General features: G+C 42.6%; 1 protein-coding gene across 2 annotated transcripts in view; it reads left to right on the top strand.

Annotated features, from left to right (window-relative positions):
• The window catches only part of LOC109896443 (neuroligin-2-like), a 228,188-nt gene that overhangs the window by 88,450 nt on the left and 118,405 nt on the right, over positions 1-21,333 (top strand). For both annotated transcript variants that reach the window (XM_020490699.2, XM_031832251.1), the window contains exon 3: positions 5,880-5,933. In XM_020490699.2, the coding sequence (XP_020346288.2) occupies positions 5,880-5,933 (54 nt within the window). The remainder of the gene's footprint in view (positions 1-5,879; positions 5,934-21,333) is intronic.

Raw genomic sequence — 21,333 nt, 5'->3', positions numbered from 1 at the left:
AAATAACTATGTCCTTCAAGCCTTGCCAAAAGACTAAATGTCAAAACACACACATCCCGTTCCAAAAGGTGGGCTCCGAATGCAGCTCAAATCTATCTGATTTAGAAGACACGTTCTGTTTGATTGTAATAGGATTTAGGGCATCGCTACCCAGAGACGGAGGATAAATATTGTCCCTCAAAATGGGGTAGATTACCCGGTAAACCCCCAGATTAGTCCCTCTGCTGGGGAGGAACACAGGGATCACACTAAGACACCGGCAGAGCCAAACATGACAGACACATGACAGAGACATGGCAGACACACAAGACGAAGGCACGAATGCAGAGACACACGTAGACACGTGGCAGCTACAGACACATATGCATGCATGGCAGTTGCACATACACACTCGCCGAGAGCGAGAGAGGCAAGTTGTGGCTGTGGCTTGGTTGCATGGGGAGAAAATGGCTTTAACCTTCATGCCTTCTCAGTCGTCACCGTTCTGTAAATGTCACTATCTGGCTACCTGCCGCTTTCTCTCTCTCTTCATTTCCCTTTCTCTCTTTCTCTCTCTCAACATTGAAATTATACTTACTCTTTCTCTCTCTCTTCCTTTCTCTTTCTCTCTCTCAAAATTGAAATTATACTTTCTCTTTCTCAACATTTAAATTATACTCTCTCTCTCTTTCTCTTTCTCAACATTTAAATTATACTCTCTTTCTTTCTCTCTCTCTCGCTCTCTCTCTTCCTCTCTCTCTCTTTCTCAACATTTAAATTATACTCTCTCTCTCTCTCGTTCTCTTTCTCAACATTTAAATTATACTCTCTCTCTTTCTTTCTCTCTCTCTCTCTCTCTCTCTCTCTCTCTCTCTCTCTCTCTCTCTCTTCCTCTCTCTCTCTCTCTTCCTCTCTTTCTGTCTCTCATTCTCTCTTCCTCTCTTTCTGTCTCTCATTCTCTCTCTCTCTCTTCCTCTCCCTCTCTCTCTCTCCCTCTCTCTCTCTCTTCCTCTCTCTCTTCTACACTGTTTCTACCCCCCTTTTCACCTCCCATTCTCATTCCATGATGAATATAAGTATGTTTCACACTGGCTATCTTAGTTTCAAATACTCCTTATTAGCTTCCTTTTTTTCTCACCTTTTATCTCCACACGTCTATTTCTGAACTTCTCTCTTTTCCACTCTTCTCCACTCCTCTCTTTCAAATGAGCTCTTTCTACACCCATCTCTGTTTCTACTTCCCTCTATTCAAACGGCAATCTGTCCTGGTGTCTCACCTTGCTTCCTACCTCATTCACGCCATCACTCTATCTCCCCTTCTCTCGTTCCCACTCTATTCAGAGACACATCTGTGTTTAGTGTCCCTTGTTCCCTGATCTCTCTCTCGCTCGCTTTCTTCTCTCTCTTCAGCAAGACTAGATCTATAATTCTCAGACACTGTTGAAGCATTGAGACAAATGGGGGGGGGGGGGGACTTTAATCTCAGGCTGGAACACTGGACAACAAATAGAGATGCCAGATCTACCCATGTTATTCAGTAACCTCAACAGTCTTTCTAAATGGTCTTTCTCAAATAATGAGTGTATTTCAGGCCAGATTGAATGCCTTCTGTCCCTACAACTGAACCAGGCAGACTAAACCAATGAATCATACTTGGTGATTTTTCCACACGTAGTGTATCTAAATATACTATTAATAAATAGCATCGGAGATAGCGTCATGGTACACACACAGAGTGGCCATCTGCTGACAAGGCGTGCGCCACAGAATGGGTGTGCGGCCGACACACTCTTTCATATGGGGGAGAAGGGGTGAGGAAGGGGGAGCCTGGGAGAGAGAAGCATCATGTGTGAGTCATCATAAACAAAACACTGACCCGCTGTCACGTTACTCATACTACTGAGACACGAGACACACACACACACACACTCCCTCCCCTGTACTCCTCTCAGTCCAACGTCCATCATTCATCTTTTTAGTTCACTTACAACCTGTCAGTGACGCTCCCATCCACTCGTACATCAACTTTACACTCACACTGCTGTCTGCTGAATTACATTGTCAACACCTAGACTATACTTACTCTTAGTCTGTGGGGCTAGCCTGCACATATTAATAGATGTACGTGCACACACCATGCGCACACTGTCAGTACACAAATTCACTCTGACACACACACACACACATACACAGACACACACACACACACACACATACAGGTTGGTGCGGACACACAAAACATAGACAGATTCATACACACACACAGACAGACAGAGACTCTCTTACACACACACACACACACACACACACATACACTGTGGGTGGTGTGGCTGATGTGAGTGTCCGTACTGTAGCTGTAGCTATAGCTGGGGGCGGGGGAGACTGCGGTGCTGTGTGTGTGTGTGTGTGCACGTGTGCGTGTGCGTGTGTGTGTGTGGTTAGAGGTGGAAGTAGAGCTTAGTTAAAATATGATGTAACCTGGTTAACAGTCAGTGAGATGCTCTGCACCAGCCCTGGGTACAACTACGATTCAAAATCATTTCAAAATACTTTAGCTGTGCTTGATTGAGCTTGCCTGGCTCTATGGAACCAATAGAATGTTCAGAACACGGCAAACCCCACCCGTATGGCACTCCAGGCAGGCCAGAGCAAACGCTTAAAGGTCCCGAACAGTCATTCTGATTCCCATGTAAAATAGCCTTTTGAGTGACTAAAGTGTTGCCCATAATATTTTTGGGGGGATAGAAATGTACATTTCTCTCATGGCTAACTACCAGGAACTTTGAAAAGACAGGCTGAGTGGGCGGGGACTTTATATTCATGAGCTCAGCTTGATCGACAGCTCTTTGAAACACCTACGTCTGCAAACCTTGATGCAGTGAGCAGTGTTGCAGCAAATTTGGTGATCCACAAAGCAACTCAACATTGAAATTGCGTCAATGACGCAAATTTATTTTGTAAACATCTCCCATTTGACATGCCTCTTGTGTCAACGGAAATGTTGACTTGACAACTGCTTCGGAGTTTTGAACAACCCTTTCCCCCTTTTGTACCATGCTGGCTGAAGACCTAGCTAATCAGTAACTAGCGAACATCTTAAGTATCTGTGCCATATACGTATCTCTGCTGACACCAGTCAAATTGCTGCACCAGTAGAGTAGCTATCTAGCTATATAAACCATGCCTACCTCCGCAAACACGCCTTCTCCGATGTTGGTTACAAGGCGGGGCTTATTTAAATTAGGTAAGAGAATATCATGTTAGCATTGGTGTATTAAATTGAGAGTTAGGGTGATGTCACCCTATCCCCTTAATAATCCCGCCCCTTAATAATCCAAGTGTTTGACAAGGGGGAGGGGACCAGTAACTTTATGATCAAACTTTATCAATGTAGAAGCAATAGTCATTTTCTATACTTCGGTCATCATACATTGATCTGGTTTCATCCAAATTTCGTGAAAAACATGATTTTGATTTCACATAGTATTTGAACCCAGGTTTGTTCTGCCCTGAGACAACCTGCAAAACAGAGAGAGATGAAGAGGAGAGTAAAGGTGAAAAGAAGGTATATTTGGAGAAAGAGAAGGGTGAAAAAGAGGGGGAGGTCATAGAGGAGGAGGGGCTGTAATGGAACAGAGGACTGTGGTCGTTTTTCTTCATTAACTACACAGTCAATTGTACAATTGTCAATTACTGTATCATGATGGATGTCAAAAGTGTTTCCAATAACATTCTAACACTCGACCCTACAAACAAACCCTGTTATTGTTTCATTTTATACTTGTTCATAGCACTTCACAAAATTACTTCTGGCAAAGCTTTTCTTCTACTTTCTCTGCCCTAAAATGCTGCGGTAAACACTGAGGATGCCTCTTAACTTCTCAGAGTGACTGTAAGATGCCTAAATACAGGGGACTGTATGAGTGAGCCATTCATTGACTGGGGATTTTCCATCTGTTGTGCATACAGTTTTCTCTCTTTTTACAGTTTATAAATAGGCCCCTTGTTATGCTGAATGACGTGCATACAGGATATGTCAGACAGGTTGACATGCTGGATTTAATTTGCACAGCTGCATCCAACCATCGTCATGAAGGGTTGCAAATTCTGCAGGTTTGCAGTTTTACCATCCTTTCAATTGATTCTTTTTTTCCCCAGGTGATTATTTCAATCTGAGGATAACCTTCTCTCAACCCTGTTAACCATACCATCACACACTCTTATGGATGTCTATATACAGACTTATCAATATGCTATAACCACTTTGTGGCCTCCAATATCTTTACCTTATTCAACCCCATGTGAAGCCGTAAACCCATGCACACAGTACAGGCATCAGTTATAATCCTATTTGTTTTCCTTGAACGAGTTGTATTTGCCAAGCATTTACCTCTAGCTAACCGTAATCGTATCCTTAGATCAGTTTCCGGGCTGCAATAAGTTAACAGCATTTATTTGGATATTTTTGAGCTGTCACTGCAGTTACACATAACTTCATTGGATTACAAATCACAGAGACAGACAGACTTCCTGGTTGTCAGCATATCAGAGGTAGCTGTAATCTCAACAACAGATGGTGCTTCCTGTTAACCCAGGCCTCTTTTCAGATTGGCCCCTTCCCTGATTGCTGTTTTGCATATCACAACATTAGTTCCTCAGCAGCAAACTTTCACCGATTTGGGAGAGAAGAAGAGAGGAGGGGAGGAGGAGAGAAGCATCTCTTTCTGTTCTCTCTCCTTCTTCTCCCTCTATCTCTCTCCCTCTCTACCTCTCCCCCTCTCCTCCATTTGTCAAGAATAGCTGGTGGGCAGATGCGGATCGAATTACATGCACATTTTACCCACCACACAGCACACACTCCGTTAACTAGCATCAAGCTACATGTCGTTTCTAATTGAGACACAGCCTGTTGTGCGCTATACATGTAATTACATATTCACTAGGGGGATAACTTTGAGGGTTACATCTAAGCCACACACACCCACCCACACACACACACACACACTGCATACCTTTGTCCCTTTCTCCGGTTTTGGAACGCATGTTTAACATGATTTCTCATCATTACAGGTTCCTTTCATTGTGTCTCTCTCGCTAGAGATGGCTGACAAATAAAGATATAATTTGGTTGTGTGTTTTAACCCCCAAAAAACGTTTAATCTAGTGTGCTCATATTATTTATGTTGCAGTACCAATCATTGTGGGAACTGTAGTGACAGAGGGAAAAGGAATGGGGGGGGGGGGGTATCAGGGTTTGTGTGAAGAAAATGTCACGCTATTCATGAATCACAACAGGGGGTTAATCGTGTTATTGTAGGTTATGGGTGAGGGCGTCTTGACGAGGCCCACCTCTCCTCTTTGGTACCTCTCTATGCCCGATGGTCCTTTTTTTGAGGTTCTGAGGGGGGAAAGGGGAGGGTAAGGGTGGGTGTTGAGTTTCTAACCACAGGACGTCACTCTCTATTTCCCCTTCCATAGATTTTTACTATGGTCCCCTGAAGCCAGAAATACAACTTGAACACAAGTAACAAAACATGGGTTCAGAAAGGGCAGCACAACCAATAAACAACTAGTTAACGACCACGGACAACTCATTTATCCGTTTCTCCCGGGTGAGACGGAGTGCTGGATCTTCAGACATAGGGGCTCCTTCTTTTCTCTTGACAAAAGCGTTTTGTTGTCTTTTCTTATAATGTGTCTGTGATGCTGCGCTTTTGTTTTGTTTTTTTTGGTCCTCTTTTCAAAAAGAGAAAAGAAAAAAACATGACGACCTCTTGCTGATTTGTCTTTTTTGCTCTTCTTTTCTTTTTTGATTTTTTTCTTTGCGTTTTTTTTTGCCAGTAATCTTTTTTGAATTTTCTCTTTTCTCTTTTTCCCTCCCTTTTTTTCTTGCACCCTAGGTCCGCTCACAAAAAAACACGATGAGTCTACAATGAACAGACCGAGAGATGAAGGTATTTTTGCGTTGCATGTTTTTCCTTTTTTCTTGTTTTTAAAGTATTTTTGGGGATATGTAGTCAGAGCCATTGATTAGCTATGAGATATAAGATATACATTTACATATATATATACAATGTGTTGGTGTTGCTGTCTGTGTTGACTTAGTATCTTCACATTCATTTAGAATACAAAAGAACACACATTCTATTCAGTCAGTCTGTGAGAAAAAGCATTAGCTTAATAACAGTTTGATGACAGGCCTTGGCCAATATAATAGTTATGAAATCAACATTGTGTCGTCTCTACAGTTGATTTATTATAGACAAAAACATATTTCAGACATATTGACTGACTGACTGACTAGGCAGGGAGACAACAACTTTCTGCCATCATCATTACAGCTGAATAGTTCTTGAAACATGGCTAATGGTTGGACCATTGTGCATGGGCCTAGCTTCACAGGTCAAGGTGAGAATAGCGTTATTAGGTGAGTCAAATAGAGAAAGAGAGGGAGAAATGGAAGAAAGACCGTATTCCCCTGTTTATCAGAATGAAGATCTCTTCCTGCTGACTTTTCTCAATAGAAAGAGACACAACAACACTGTTCGCTACAACACGTAACACACAGTTCAGATGATACCGTCTTGCCTTTTGGAGTCGTTTCCTGGGCGTAAAAAAAAAATGGCTGCTGTCAATATGATGGATCATCTTCTTACAGCTCATTTTGAGTACGAAAGGGAATCTTTTTCTCCTGGGTTGTTCTTTTGATATTTCTTGGGTCTTTTTTTATGTGAAAGTTGTGGAAAGTTGGGGGAAAGGGAGTTTCTCTTTGCTCAGACATATTGTCACAGCTCCAACGTTGACCTGGCTACTAGATGCCTGTTTATGGGCCAACTTCTGATGCTTCGTTACCTTCGTGAAAGGAACGTTTTACTATAGCACACCTTTCTTTAGAAAATACAGATACTTAGGCCTCATAACATCCAAATGTCAAATACTAATCCATATCTGTGTATTAGACCTTCTCCCATGTCACCTTCCTAGTACACGGAAACAAACTAATAAATAACTCACTCCCGGAGGTCATTCAAAGGAGCATTTAACTTCTGTTTACAAAGTTGCAGATAGAAATGTAATATGTAGAGCTGAAATGATACCTTTATTTGCCTGATATTAATGTCAGACTGAAGGCAAAATCATCATACATCGAAAGAGATTGTTGTTCGATGTTGGGACTTCCTGAAAAAGGCCCTGGGTGCATCCCATCTTCTTTCTGCTTAAGTGTATACTCGTTCACTAGTTCCCACAAACCTTAAAGCATTGGATTGGTGAAAGCATTAGCTAGTGGGAGTTTACACCATATTTCTTCATACCAGTCATTCCTTTCAAATCAGTAAAGGGAAGTGAACAAGTGCACACTTTGGGACAGAGGAGAGATAATTGGGACATAGCCCAAGTATGAGTACTACTGTAACATCTTCTTCCTGTTAATATCCCTCTGACTTCCTGTTACGACTAAGTGTCCCGTCAGTGCTATATCACCTAAGTGGACCCTTGGGGCCAATCCCAAATAGTCCCCTATGCACTTGTAGAGATCTGAGAGAATATGATTGGTATAAGCAATATGGTGTAACTTCCACCTAACCTATCAGAGGGCAAGGTGGAGCTACTTCCAGTTTGATTACACCTGTCAGTCCCTCTCGTATCTCCACAAGTGCATAGGGCGCAGGGTTTAGGGGACGATTTAGGATGGGGACCTAGTGCTTCAATGGCCCAGTTCAGTTTCTCTGTACAAAGCAGCCTTTTTATTGAAGAATTTCAATGCTTAGCAGGAGAAACCATTTCTAGTTTGAATGGGTGAACCGAAAGCATACGCTAGTCATTCAAGAAATCGTATTCAATTATGCTTTTTTCCTGGGTTCAAGTGTTTGGACAGAGGTTATTTAAGCAATCATGCCCGAGGAGGTGTGGCATATGGCCAATATACCACGGCTAAGGGCTGTACTTAGGCATGACACAACGCAAGGAAACACTTTACAGAAATAAAAATGCATTATTATTCCCAGACCATTATTGCAGAGAATCAGACAAAACATGTTACCCTCTGCCTATTGGCTACTTATTCAAGCCGGTCTCAAAATACAACAGAGCCCCTTTAAGACCGAAAAAAAGGGCTTCACCTGACTTGCTTTTCAAACATGGCTAGAAATGCACATGTTTCTTGCTCCTGTCGGAAGCGACCACTCCTCCGTTGCTGACTACAAGTTCTCTTTAACTGGGCTAATAACTCACTAACGAGCAAAGAATATGAACAAATGTACATGCAGCTCTTGCTTTGATCTCAAAACTCATGCTGTAAACACAGTCCAAGTGAATGGCACAGATCCATATATGGCAATGGTCTATTTGCATATAGGGATACGGCAGCTCTGATTGGTTTTTGTGCACCGGTCTGTGAAGAGTCGGTCCTGTCAACGCAATAGAATCCTACTCCAATGCACTCTGCCGACAAGAACATCTCTTGCATAGTTTGTTTGTTTCGGTACGTTGTATTGTTAGTGGCTAATATTGCGTTGATTCGATCACAAGTTGCACAGCAGAGGGAAACGTTGATGGGGTTGAGTTAAAGGGGAAAACTAGAAATGTCAATCTTGTGCTCCTCTGGGCAGGCCAATATTTCTTCCACGTGGTACTCCCGGGAATGAGGGAACGTTGTCAATGAGTATTCAACCCTTTTGTTATGGCCTAAATATGTTCAGGTGCAAAAAATGTGCTTAACAAGTCACATAATAAGTTGCATGGACTCATTCCGTGTGCAGTAATAGAGTTTAACATGATTTTTGAATGACTACCTCATCTCTGTACCCCACACATACAATTATATGTAAGGTCCCTCAGTCAAGCAGTGAATTTAAAACACAAAGACCAGGTAGGTGTAAACCACAAAGACCAGGTAGGTTTTACAATTCCTTGCAAAGAAGGGCACCTATTGGTAGATGGGTAAAAATAAAAAAGCCGAAATTGAAAATCCCTTTGAGCATTGTGGAGTTATAAATTACACTTTGGATGGTGTATCGATACACCCAGTCACTACAAAGATACAGGTGTCCTTTCTAAGTTGCCGGAGAGGAAGGAAACTGCTCAGGGATTTCACCATGAGGCCAATGTGGACGTAAACAGTTACAGAGTTTAATGGCTGTGATAGGAGAAAACTGAGAATGGATCAACAACATTGTAGTTACTCCACAATACTAATCTAAATGACAGAGTGAAAAGAAGGAAAAAATATTCCAAAACATGCATCCTGTTTGCAACAAGGCACTAAAGTAAAACTGTAAAAAATGTTCCAAAGAAATGAACTGTATGTCCTGAATACAAAGTGTTATGTTTGGGGCAAATCCAACACATCACTGAGTACCACTCTTCATATTTTCAAGCTTGGTGGTGGCTGCTTCATGTTATGGGTATGCTTGTCATCGGCAAGGCGTAGGGAGTTTTTTTCTTAGATAAAAAGAAACGGAATAATGCTAAGCACAGGAAAAAACCTGGTTGTCTGCTTTCCAACAGACACTGGGAGACAAATTCACCTTTCAGCAGGACAATTACCTAAAACACAAGGCCAAATATACACTGTAGTTGCTTACCAAGACGACATGGAATGTTCCTGAGTGGCCCAGTTACAGTTTTGACTTAAATCGGCTTGAAAATCAATGGCAAGCCTTGAAAATGGCTGTCCAGTCATGATCAACCACAACCTTGACAAAGCTTGAAGAATTTAAAAAAGAATACGGTGAAAATATTATACAATCCAAGCTCTTCAAGACTCTGCCAAATATGATTTTAACATGTATTGACTCAGGGGGTTGAATACTTATGTAATCAAGATACGTTAGTGTTTAATTATTATTATTTATTTCTTCATTACAAATGTTATTTTTTTCTTCCACTTTGACATTAGAAAATGTTGTGTAAATCTTTGACCCCAAAAAATAAAGTTTATCCCACCTTGTAACACAACACAATGTTAAAAGGTCAAGGGGTCGGAAAACGTGTGTGTGTGTGTGTGTGTGTGTGTGCATGTGGGCACATGCGACGCGCATCATTCCGTCCTCCTCTCTCACACCACTTTGTCAGCTTTGATCAGAAAGGACTGAGGCCCACCTGAGCCCCTAACTTAAACACAACACACACACAAACAGAGACAACGTCACACACACTCACTGGAATATACTCAAACCCTCTCAGTGTGTTATGAAATACCTGTCTATTAGTTGATCCAAGGACAAAACTAATTGAAGTTTTACCAAGAAATGCTTCAATATTTTACCAAGAAACCATCCAAATTTGATCAGACATTTTGAAAAATGTTTAGAATCAGTGGATTCTATAGTGGATTTCTCAGTAAAACAGAAAGGAAATGATTGACACCTTTGATAAAGATAGAGAACAGCAATAATGACTGTATATAATAAATCACTCAAATACTGAGCTATATTGTATGCACATTTTTAGTTGAATTGATATTTTATACTAATACAATTGCTCAAAGAACGGGATTCTGTTTATCAAGGAACATTTTCTTTCCTCAAAAGGTAAGGGTCAAAATGATTGGCACTCCTAAAGATTCTTATAAATAAAATAGTCAAAGGTTTAGTATTTGGTCCCATATTACTAGCACTCAATGATTACATCAAGCTTGTAAGTTTACAAACTTATTGGATGCATTTGCAGTTCATTTTGGCTGTGTTTCAGATGATTTGTGCCCAATAGAAAGGATGGTAAATAATGTATTGTGTCATTTTTATTGTAATTTTATTTTATTTATTTATTTTATTTCACCTTTATTTAACCAGGTAGGCTAGTTGAGAACACCTTTATTTAACCAGGTAGGCTAGTTGAGAACAAGTTCTCATTTGCAACTGCGACCTGGACAAGATAAAGCATAGCAGTGTGAGCATACAACAAAGAGTTACACATGGAGTAAACAATTAACAAGTCAATAACACAGTAGAAAACAAAGGGGGGGTCTATATACAATGTGTGCAAAAGGCATGAGGAGGTAGGCAAATAATTACAATTTTGCAGATTAACACTGGAGTGATAAAAGATCAGATGGTCATGTACAGGTAGAGATATTGGTGTGCAGAAGAGCAGAAAAGTAAATTAATAAAAACAGTATGGGGATGAGGTAGGTGAAAAGGGTGGGCTATTTACCAATAGACTATGTACAGCTGCAGCGATCGGTTAGCTGCTCAGATAGCTGATGTTTGAAGTTGGTGAGGGAGATAAAAGTCTCCAACTTCAGCGATTTTTGCAATTCGTTCCAGTCACAGGCAGCAGAGTACTGGAACGAAAGGCGGCCAAATGAGGTGTTGGCTTTAGGGATGATCAGTGAGATACACCTGCTGGAGCGCGTGCTACGGATGGGTGTTGCCATCGTGACCAGTGAGCTGAGATAAGGCGGAGCTTTACCTAGCATGGACTTGTAGATGACCTGGAGCCAGTGGGTCTGGCTCCAGGCCCACTGGAGCCAGACCCACCAGGCCCACAAATAAGAATAGAATATGTTTCTAAACACTTCTACATTCATGTGGATGCTACATATTCTATTCTTATTTACAATAAAAGTGACTCCAAAATGACACAATACATTATTTACCATTCATTTCTATTGGGCACAAAATAATCTGAAACACAACCAAAACCAACTGCAAATGCATCCAACAAGTTTTAACCCTTATTTTACAAGGTAAGTTGACTGAGAACACATTCTCATTTACAGCAACGACCTGGGGAATAGTTACAGGGGAGAGTAGGGGGATGAATGAGCCAATTGTAAACTGGGGATGATTAAGTGGCGATGATGGTATCAGGGCTTTGGGAATTCAGCAAGGATACCGGGGTTAACACCCCTACTCTTAACAAAAGTGCCATGGGATCTTCAGTGACCACAGAGAGTCAGGTCACCGGGGTTAACACCCCTACTCTTAACATAAGTGCCATGGGATCTTCAGTGACCACAGAGAGTCACCCGTTTAACATCCATTCCGAAAGACGGTACCTTATACAGGGCAATGTCCCCTATCACTGCCCTGGGCCATTGGCATCTTTTTTTTAGACCAGAGGAAATACTGCCTCCTACTGGCCCTCCAACACCACTTCCAGTAGCATTTGGTGTCCTATCCAGGGACCAACCTGGACAAACCGTGCAGCTTTGGTGGCAAGCCAGCAGTGGGATGCAGTGAGGATGCATGTAGAGTCACAATCTTGATGTAGTCATGGCGGTGCTAGGAATATGGGACCAAAATACTACGCTTTTGACTACTTTATAAGAATATTTAGGGGTGTCAATCCTTTTGATCCCTAACTTTTTGAGATTTCTATTTCAAAAATATTTTTCTCTGAGCAATTGTACTAGTATAAAATAATATATTTTCCCCATTTTTTTTTAGCATACAATATAGCTCAGTATTTGATTACTGTATTTTATACAGTCATTATTGCTCGTCGTTATCAAGGGTGTCAATCATTTCGGAACCCCACTGTACCTATAATACAGCACAATACAAACCCTGACAAACAACTCTATTTACAGTAAAGCAGAACAATAGCATGTCCATGGAAAGGGGTGTCTTCGACCTTACATGCCAAGAGTGTAACCAGCACAAATAAACATGTTACCGAACCTACATTCAGACTATAGCGGATATCTGCTTTGGAAAGAGTAGACAACGTCATATCCAATATATTATACTTTCTACATCACATTATAATGACTATGGGAATTGAGGCTACAATGGACTCTATGTTGATGAGAACCCTGTGTGTAATAGTTGTAATGAACATATTAATAACTGCATTTATATCGCACTTTTGATACATTAGGCTCCAAATACTTATGGGTGGCTATAGTGAGTTCTCTCCCAATGGAGAGAAGATGAAACAAGTTGTATATAGACAGAGACGCTAGGTATTGTAGTAGCTTTAAGACGAGCTAGCCAGAGTGCATTCTTAATGGTGGTGCCATGTTGATGGTGGAGGAAAATGGAGAGGTAGATCTGTTGTGGGGGTGTGTGTGTGCACTCAACTCTCCCTCCATTAGTTTTCTTTCTTTCCATCTCCACCTCTAATTTGTTTCATCTTTCCTTTTTTTGAGTGGCTCTTTATTTTCCCTTCTCCTTCTTGTTTTTGATACTCTTTCCTTTCTCTCGTCCCCTTCACTTCCACCCCCTTTCTTCCCCTCTCTCTCTCTCTGAGTTTTCTCCAGCCCTCTCATCTCCCGCTCTCTCTCTCTCTGTCTAACTTGCTCTCTTTGCGGTCTCTCTCTGCTTTTTCCCCTCACGGTCTTTAAAAGTTCCCAGAATGTTTCACTGGGCTGTGGGAACAACCTTCTCTCTCTCTCTCTCTCTCTCTCTCTCTCTCTCTCTCTCTCTCTCTCTCTCTCTCTCTCTCTCTCTCTCTCCTCGTCTCCCTCTCTCTCTCTCTCTCTCTCTCTCTCTCTCTCTCCTCGTCTCCCTCTCTCTCTCTCTCTCTCTCTCTCTCTCTCTCTCTCTCCTCGTCTCCCTCTCTTCCTCCCCCTCTCCTCCCCCCTTATCTCTCTCTCCATCGTTCTCTCTTTCTCTATCTCTCTTTCCCATCTCTCTCTCTCTGATGTTGTGTGCTCCTGCAGTGCACAGGCCTTGGCTCCTGTAACAGCAGCTTTGCCTCTGGGCCACAGGATCTCTGCTGATGTCTCAGAATCTCATCTTTGTTCTCCGTCTCCTCTCACGGGGATACACACGCGCGCGCGCGCACGCACAGCCACGCACACACACAGGCACACACACACACCCATGCACACGCGCCCACAGGCAGGGACACAGGTGCACACACACACCCATGCACACGCAGACACGTGCGCGCAGGCGTGCACACACACACATCCTATCTCTCATTCCCAGACATCACATCACAAGTCTATTGTCAGTCTTTTGAAACAACACAAAACATACTGATGTCTTGGCTGTCTGGGTATTTTCCCTCTAATTACTAACTAAACCCTGGAAGAAGACACACTGTACTCCACTTCCTCCATTGTGAGTCTCTTAGTGGGTTAGTCACTCCGTGTACAGTGGAGATGTCTGTTTCTGTGTAAGACATAAGTGGACGGGCAAACCCAGGACGGAACGCTAGAGTTGTTATGTTAAACCCTACCTCTTCAAAGAGTGTCTGAAATAAGATCTCAGTCCCCCCCCTCACCCAGAATGTTTATTTTATTTGATTTTATTGCACTTGTCTTTTCCTACTAACGGCTGACGTTGTTGATCATTTCTGTATCGAGGAAAAATGTGCTCACTATGATTGTGACGTGGCTGTCTCACCTAGCTCTCTCAACATGAATGCACTAACTGTGTGTCGCTCTGGATAAAAGCGTCTGCTAGATGACTAGAATGACAATCTAATATGAGAGGACCAGACTAGAATAGAACGGGAGGTGTAACCGGTGGATACGTGGAAGGACAAGATGGGAGGAGAGAGGAGAATAGGAACGGAGGAGGGGAGAAGGGAAGAAGGAGAGGGGAAGAGAAGAGGAAGAGACAAGAGGAGAAAGAGAAAAGGACGAGTAGAGAAAGGAGAACGGGATGAGTCGTGAGCTGCGAGACTGGAGACATGCCTGAACTTCACTGTGCAGTAACTAGAGAAGACCAGCAGGCTTGGCTTGTCAGCCGAACGTTACTGTAACGTTGTAGAGAGACTCTGTGTGGCCTATCTAACGTTACTGTAACGTTGTAGAGAGACTCTGTGTGGCCTATCTAATGTTACTGTAACGTTATAGAGAGTCTGTGTGGCCTATCTAACGTTGGGGGTTGGGATACATGTTGATGGGCCCCAGTATGCACTATAAGTGTTGGTTTGTAGTGACAGACAGTAGGGCGACATGAGTAGATGTCCTTTGGATGACTGGAAGGTACTGTATTAGAGATTTGGGATACTGTGTAGGTTAAGGAGTGTGTTAGAGCTGGGCTGGAACAAAACCCTGCACTCACTGCAGCTCTACAGGACCAATGGCCCTCCCTGTTGAGGTTGATAGAAAGTGGAAGCCTATAGAAAAAGACTGGTAGCTAGGCGGTGAAAGGATGATGGGGCAGAGATTTAGAGTGGGATTTGGTACAGTGGAACCAATCCCAGAAACGGGTACTATTCAGTAATCATTTCGAGCAGACATTTGTTCAATTCCCACTGTTTTCTGCCTAAGTCCTAAACCAACATGGCGGATAACCATTCCACTCCGTTCACCTAGAGATTAACCCCTTAGTGGAAGATAGATGCTCTGGGAAAGTTCCCAGAACACTCCTTAGGTTGCGGAAAATGTTCTCATAACACAAAAACTGTCCAGTCGTGTTGACGATCACAGAATGTTTGTATAAAACATTCACCTGACGTTGCAAGAACATTCCTAGGACACGTTTCATCTGTTCTTTAAACGTTCCCAGAATGTTTCATTGGGTTGTGGAAACAGTCTGGTGAGAACATTTTGGGGACATCACAAAACACAAAATCTGCCCAGTTTTGTGGATGATTCTACAATTATTTTCTTTTAGGGTGGAAAAAACATTAGCCTGATGCTACCAGAACGTGCCCAGGACACATTTTGTCTGTTCTTTAAAGGTTCCCAGAATGTTTATTTAGGTTGTGGGAACATTGTAGGGATATGACAAGTGATAGGTTCCCAAACACTAAAACTGTCTGGTTTTTCTGAAAACTATTTTTGCTTTGTCATTATGGGGTATTGTGTGTACATTTTTAAACATTTAATACGTTTTAGAATAAGGCTGTAAAGTAACAAAATATGGAAAAAGGGAAGGGGTCTGAATACTTTCCGAAATCACTGTAACTACAGTCGTGGCCAAAGGTTTTGAGAATGACACAAATATAAATTTTCACAAAGTCTGCTGCCTCAGTTTGTATGATGGCAATTTGCATATACTCCAGAATGTTATGAAGAGTGATCAGATGAATTTTAATTAATTGCAAAGTCCCTCATTGCCATGGAAATGAACTGAATCCCCAAAAACATTTCCACTGCATTTCAGCCCTGCCACAAAAGGACCACCTGACGTCATGTCAGTGATTCTCTCATTAACACAGGTGTGAGTGTTGACAAGGACAAGGCTGGAGATCACTCTGTCATGCTGATTGAGTTAGAATAACAGACTAGAAGCTTCAAAAGGAGGGTGGTGCTTGGAATCAATGTTCTTCCTCTGTCAATCATGGTTACCGGCAAGGAAACACGTGCCGTCATCATTGCTTTGCACAAAAAGGGCTTCACAGGCAAGGATATTGCTGCCAGTAAGATTGCACCTAAATCAACCATTTATCGGATCATCAATAACTTCAAGGAGAGCGGTTCAATTGTTGTGAAGAAGGCTTCAGGGCGCCCATGAAAGTCCAGCAAGCGCCAGGACCATCTTCTAAAGTTGATTCAGCTGCGGGATCGGGGCACCACCAGTACAGAGCTTGCTCAGGAATGGCAGCAGGCAGGTGTGAGTCCATCTGCACGCACAGTGAGGCGAAGACTTTTGGAGGATGGCCTGGTGTCAAGAAGGGCAGCCAAGAAGCCACTTCTCTCCAGGAAAAACATCAGGCACAGACTGATATTCTGCAAAAGGTACAGGGATTCGACTGCTGAGGACTGGGGTAAAGTCAATTTCTCTGATGAATCCCCTTTCCGATTGTTTGGGGCATCCGGAAAAAAGCTTGTCCGGAGAAGACAAGGTGAGCGCTACCATCAGTCTTGTGTCATGCCAACAGTAAAGCATCCTGAGACCATTCATGTGTGGGGTTGCTTCTCAGCCAAGGGAGTGGGCTCACTCACAATGTTGCCTAAGAACACAGCCATGAATAAAGAATGGTACCAACACATTCTCCGAGAGCAACTTCTTCCAACCATCCAGGAACAGTTTGGTGACGAACAATGCCTTTTCCAGCATGATGAGCACCTTGCCATAAGGAAAAAAGTGATAACTAAGTGGCTCGGGGAACAAAACATCGCTATTTTGAGTCCATGGCCAGGATTCTTCCCAGACCTTAATCCCATTGAGAAATTGTGGTCAATCCTCAAGAGGCGGATGGACAAACAAAAACCCACAAGTTCTGACAAACTCCAAGCATTGATTATGCAAGAATGGGCTGCCATCACTCAGGATGTGGCCCAGAAGTTAATTGACAGCATGCCAGGGCAGATTGCAGAGGTCTTGAAAAAGAAGGGTCAACACTGCAAATATTGACTCTTTGCATCAACTTAATGTAATTGTCAATAAAAGCCTTTGACACTTATGAAATGCTTGTAATTATACTTCAGTATTCTATAGTAACATCTGACAAAAATATCTAAAGACACTGAAGCAGCAGACTTTGTGGAAATTAATATTTGTGTCATTCTCAAAACTTTTGGCCACGACTGTATAATGTTGTAAGAATGTTGACAGAATACCTGGTCTATGTTCTTTGAAGGTTCTCAGATCAGTTCATTAAATTATGGCAGGGGCATAGGCAGACATTGCTGTGTGGCTGGGCCTGAGTAAAAGTGACTGGGCCGTCGTATTTCAGAAGAAATATCCAAACATCAATGGTGCAGTCGTGGTGCAAGGGACATTTTCCCTAACGGCCTGCCTGGCGAATGAATGGTGCTCTGTGTGACAAATGATGAGAAACAGATGTAGGCTACTTTGAATGACCTACAATCATGGCAAGGCAAAATACAATGCAACATGTAAAGTGTTGGTCCCATGTTTCATCAGCTGAAATAAAAGATCCCAGACATTTTTCATATGCACAAAAAAACGTATTTCTCTTAAATGTTGTGCACCAACTTGACAGTGAGCATTTCTCCTTTGCCAAGATAATCCATCCACCTGACAGGTGTGGCATATCAAGAAGCTGATTAAACAGCATGATCGTTGCATAGGTGCACCTTGTGCTGGGGACAATAAAAGGCCACTCTAAAATGTGCATTTTTGTCACACAACACAATGCCACCCTGACAACTGTCAGAAACCATGTCAGGGAAGCTCATCTGTGTACTTGTCATCCTCACCAGGGTGTTAACCTGATGGCAGTTTGTAGGGCAAATGCTCACCTTCGATGGCCACTGGCACGCTGGAGAAGCGTGCTCTTCACTGATGGCTCCCGGTTTAAACTGTATGAGGCTGATGGCAGACAGCGTGATGATGTCGTGTTGCTGAGTGATTTGCTCATCAACGTTGTGTACAGCGTGCCCCATGGTGGCGGTGGCCGGTGGTGTTATGGTAGCACAGGCATAAGCTACAGACAACGAGCACAATTGCATTTTTATCGACAATTGCATTTTATCGATGGCAATTTGAATGCACTGAGATACCGTGACGAGATCTTGAAGCGCATTGTCGTGCCATTCATCCACCGCCATCACCTCAAGTTTCAGCATGATAATGCACGGCCCGATGTCGCAAGGATCTGTACACAATTCCTGGAAGCTGAAAATGTCCCAGTTCTTCCATGGCCTGCATCTTCGCCACACATGTCACCCATTGAGCATATTTGGGATGCTCTGAACGACATGTACGACAGCGTGTTCCAGTTCCCACCAATGTCCAGAAACTTCGCACAGCCATTGAAGAGGTGTGGGACAACATTCCCCAGGCCACAATCAACATCCTGATCAACTTTATGTGAAGGAGATGTGTCGCGCTGCGTGAGAATAATGGTGGTCACACCAGATAGTGACTGGTTTTCTAATCCACAACCCTATTTTATTTTAAAGTGTCTGTGACCAACATATGCATAACTGTATAAACCAGTCACGTGAAATCCATAGTTTAAGGCCTAATTAATTCATTTAAATTGACTTGATTTCCTTAGTAACTCAGTAAAATCGTTGAAAGTGTTGCCTGTTGCGTGTATATTTTAGTTAAATGTAAAGAATAAGCCTAGACCTTAACGGCTGCTACATTAGGCCAGATTAGTTTAGAGGTAAGACACATAGCAGGTTTATGTGGTGGTGTGTTACATGACAATCGGTTACTCGAGGAGTTCCTACACTTCACAGCGGCTGAAGGCTTGGATGTTAGTCGCTGCTGATTCATTTCTGTAATGTGCGTTTTGCTAGATTTATGGGTAACAAAAAAAGGCAGAGGCTACATCTAATTCCATACACCATGGTTGCCACATATTTCTACCCTAATATTACTATTCTTGAATAAATTACCGGATCGAGTCGAGGCCCTGGTCTAAACCCCATAGACTGTCCCTTAAGCTCTTCTACCGAGAAGCAAAAATAAAGAGGGTCAACTGTATAACTCATGAAACATGGGAATAAATGCAACATTTTCGTTGTGAATGCTAATATCGGGAGTCTGAGAACAGAGCCGAGTGCGGAGCTGTCTGGTGCTTAAATCTTTGATCCGACTTTCGCGGGCTCATGGCCAAGCCGCATTACCTGGCCGTGGTGCTTAATAATATAGGCCTATGCTGTGGTTTCACACTCGCACTTTTCAAACCCATATTGCCAAATATTTCATGTGATTTGTGTTTGTGTAGGCTACTTCGTGCATGATTTCTCTATTGCACTAGATACTTGATAGGGCTTATACCTCCACTAAACAACTTGATATGCATCAGTGGGTATTAAAACGTGAGTTGTGCAATGCCCACTGAAAAAAAAGTGGGTATAGGATACGCAACTACACAACCACTTACAACACCGCTGACAAAACAGGCCGACTGTCCAAGTCCTACTCTGACAAGTAAACAAACAATGACAACATGTCTATCACCTACATAACGAGAGAGAGAGAAATTCTACAACAGCAGACAAGTGTTGTGATGTAATTGGAAAAACTATACTGTCACAAAATAATGGATGAAGTGTTCAGTCCGTCTGTCCAACCTCATGAAATAACCAACATATGATCAAATCAGATCGACCACTCCCACTCAAAGGAGCCATCCACCATACAGGCACAACGGGTGTATTCAGGACCATGGTCAGCGCATCTGCCGGACACCAGCTCCGCAAGGGATTGCAATATGCGCAAAAAGTGTATTGCACTATTGCATAAAGAAGCAAGGAATAACATAAAGGCCTGAACGTTTTTTCATTAAGCCCAAAAGTGTATACTTTTTGCCATATGAAAAAATCTTGAACAGTACAGCGGGTATGGAATGAATAGCTCACTTTGAATAAGCGAACGCTACTCCAGGCATTCAGGCATGAAATCACTATACATAATACCACGGCGGGTATGAATACAATAGCTCACTTGAATCAGCAAACATAAACATGGCATGAAAACATGAAATCATCATACATAGCCTAATATCACAGTGGATATGAATACAGTAGCTGACTTTGGACCTAACACATATAGGCCTGACCTACCAAGGCAGGCATGAAAACATTAGGCTAAATCGTAATTAAACAGTTTCTTGTGTGTTTCACGTTTTACAGCACACGGCGTAGACGCCTATTGGCTTGGTGTTGAAGATGGAGATGGCTATATCATAGTCTGAAGGGTTCCACTTCAAAGGACAACGGGGCTACATTGTTGAGACTTGCAGTCGGCATGCAAGATCTGATGGATGTTTTGATATGGCCTGTAGTGGAGAATAGTCTCACAACAATACATGAAGTCATAGGAAGGGTGATAATGGCCCTTAGTAGTCTATTGATGTTAGGGAAAATGTCAGGGCTGCAGCTGTCCAAAACTTCAATACCGGATGAGAATTCCTTCCTGACCCCCCCCCCCCCCCCCAATTTTCCGATGCAGTTGCTGAATAAACACGGTTCTTTCTGGACTCGTGAGTCTAGCGTATTTGGGCAGCTGCTCTCGGGCGATTTATATTTGTTAAAATCATATTTCGATATTGCAAAATTCATTCCATCTCCCTATGTCCACGTAGTGCTATGCATAACAATGTTCTGAACTACTGACGTGATCACGATTCCTCTCTACAAATGAATAGTCCATGGACTCGGGGTTAAGTTGATTTAAAACATTACCCCGACTTTGATTTCGATTGCTTGCACTGAAGCCTTAACATTTATTCAGTGCAAACGAGTTGGGTTTGAAGCATGCCTCGCCAAGGTGCTTCCAAGCCTCTAACAAATGAGCTTTCCATAGTGGCCTTGGGGAAATGTCTACACATTTTACAGAAAAGAGCTTCCTTTGATCGAACTGTATTCCAGCCAATAAAACTATCCATACCACTTCCATGAGAAACACCTGTATTTTCCATTGATCACTGTAGTGGGGAACACTCACATTTTTAGTTGTGTGTGTGGTTCGTCAACGGCAGGCAAATCCTGAGGTGGATTCTGACTCGTGAAGACATGTTCACCGTGATGAGGTTGGGGCTGGGCGATGGTGAGCTAACTGGGCTGTGGAAGTCGAAGCA

Source organism: Oncorhynchus kisutch, linkage group LG9, assembly GCF_002021735.2.
Source record: "Oncorhynchus kisutch isolate 150728-3 linkage group LG9, Okis_V2, whole genome shotgun sequence".
NCBI classification, from domain to species: Eukaryota; Metazoa; Chordata; class Actinopteri; order Salmoniformes; family Salmonidae; genus Oncorhynchus; species Oncorhynchus kisutch.
The sequence above is the reverse complement of the archived record's forward strand: the minus strand, read 5'-3'. Positions and strand labels throughout refer to the sequence as shown.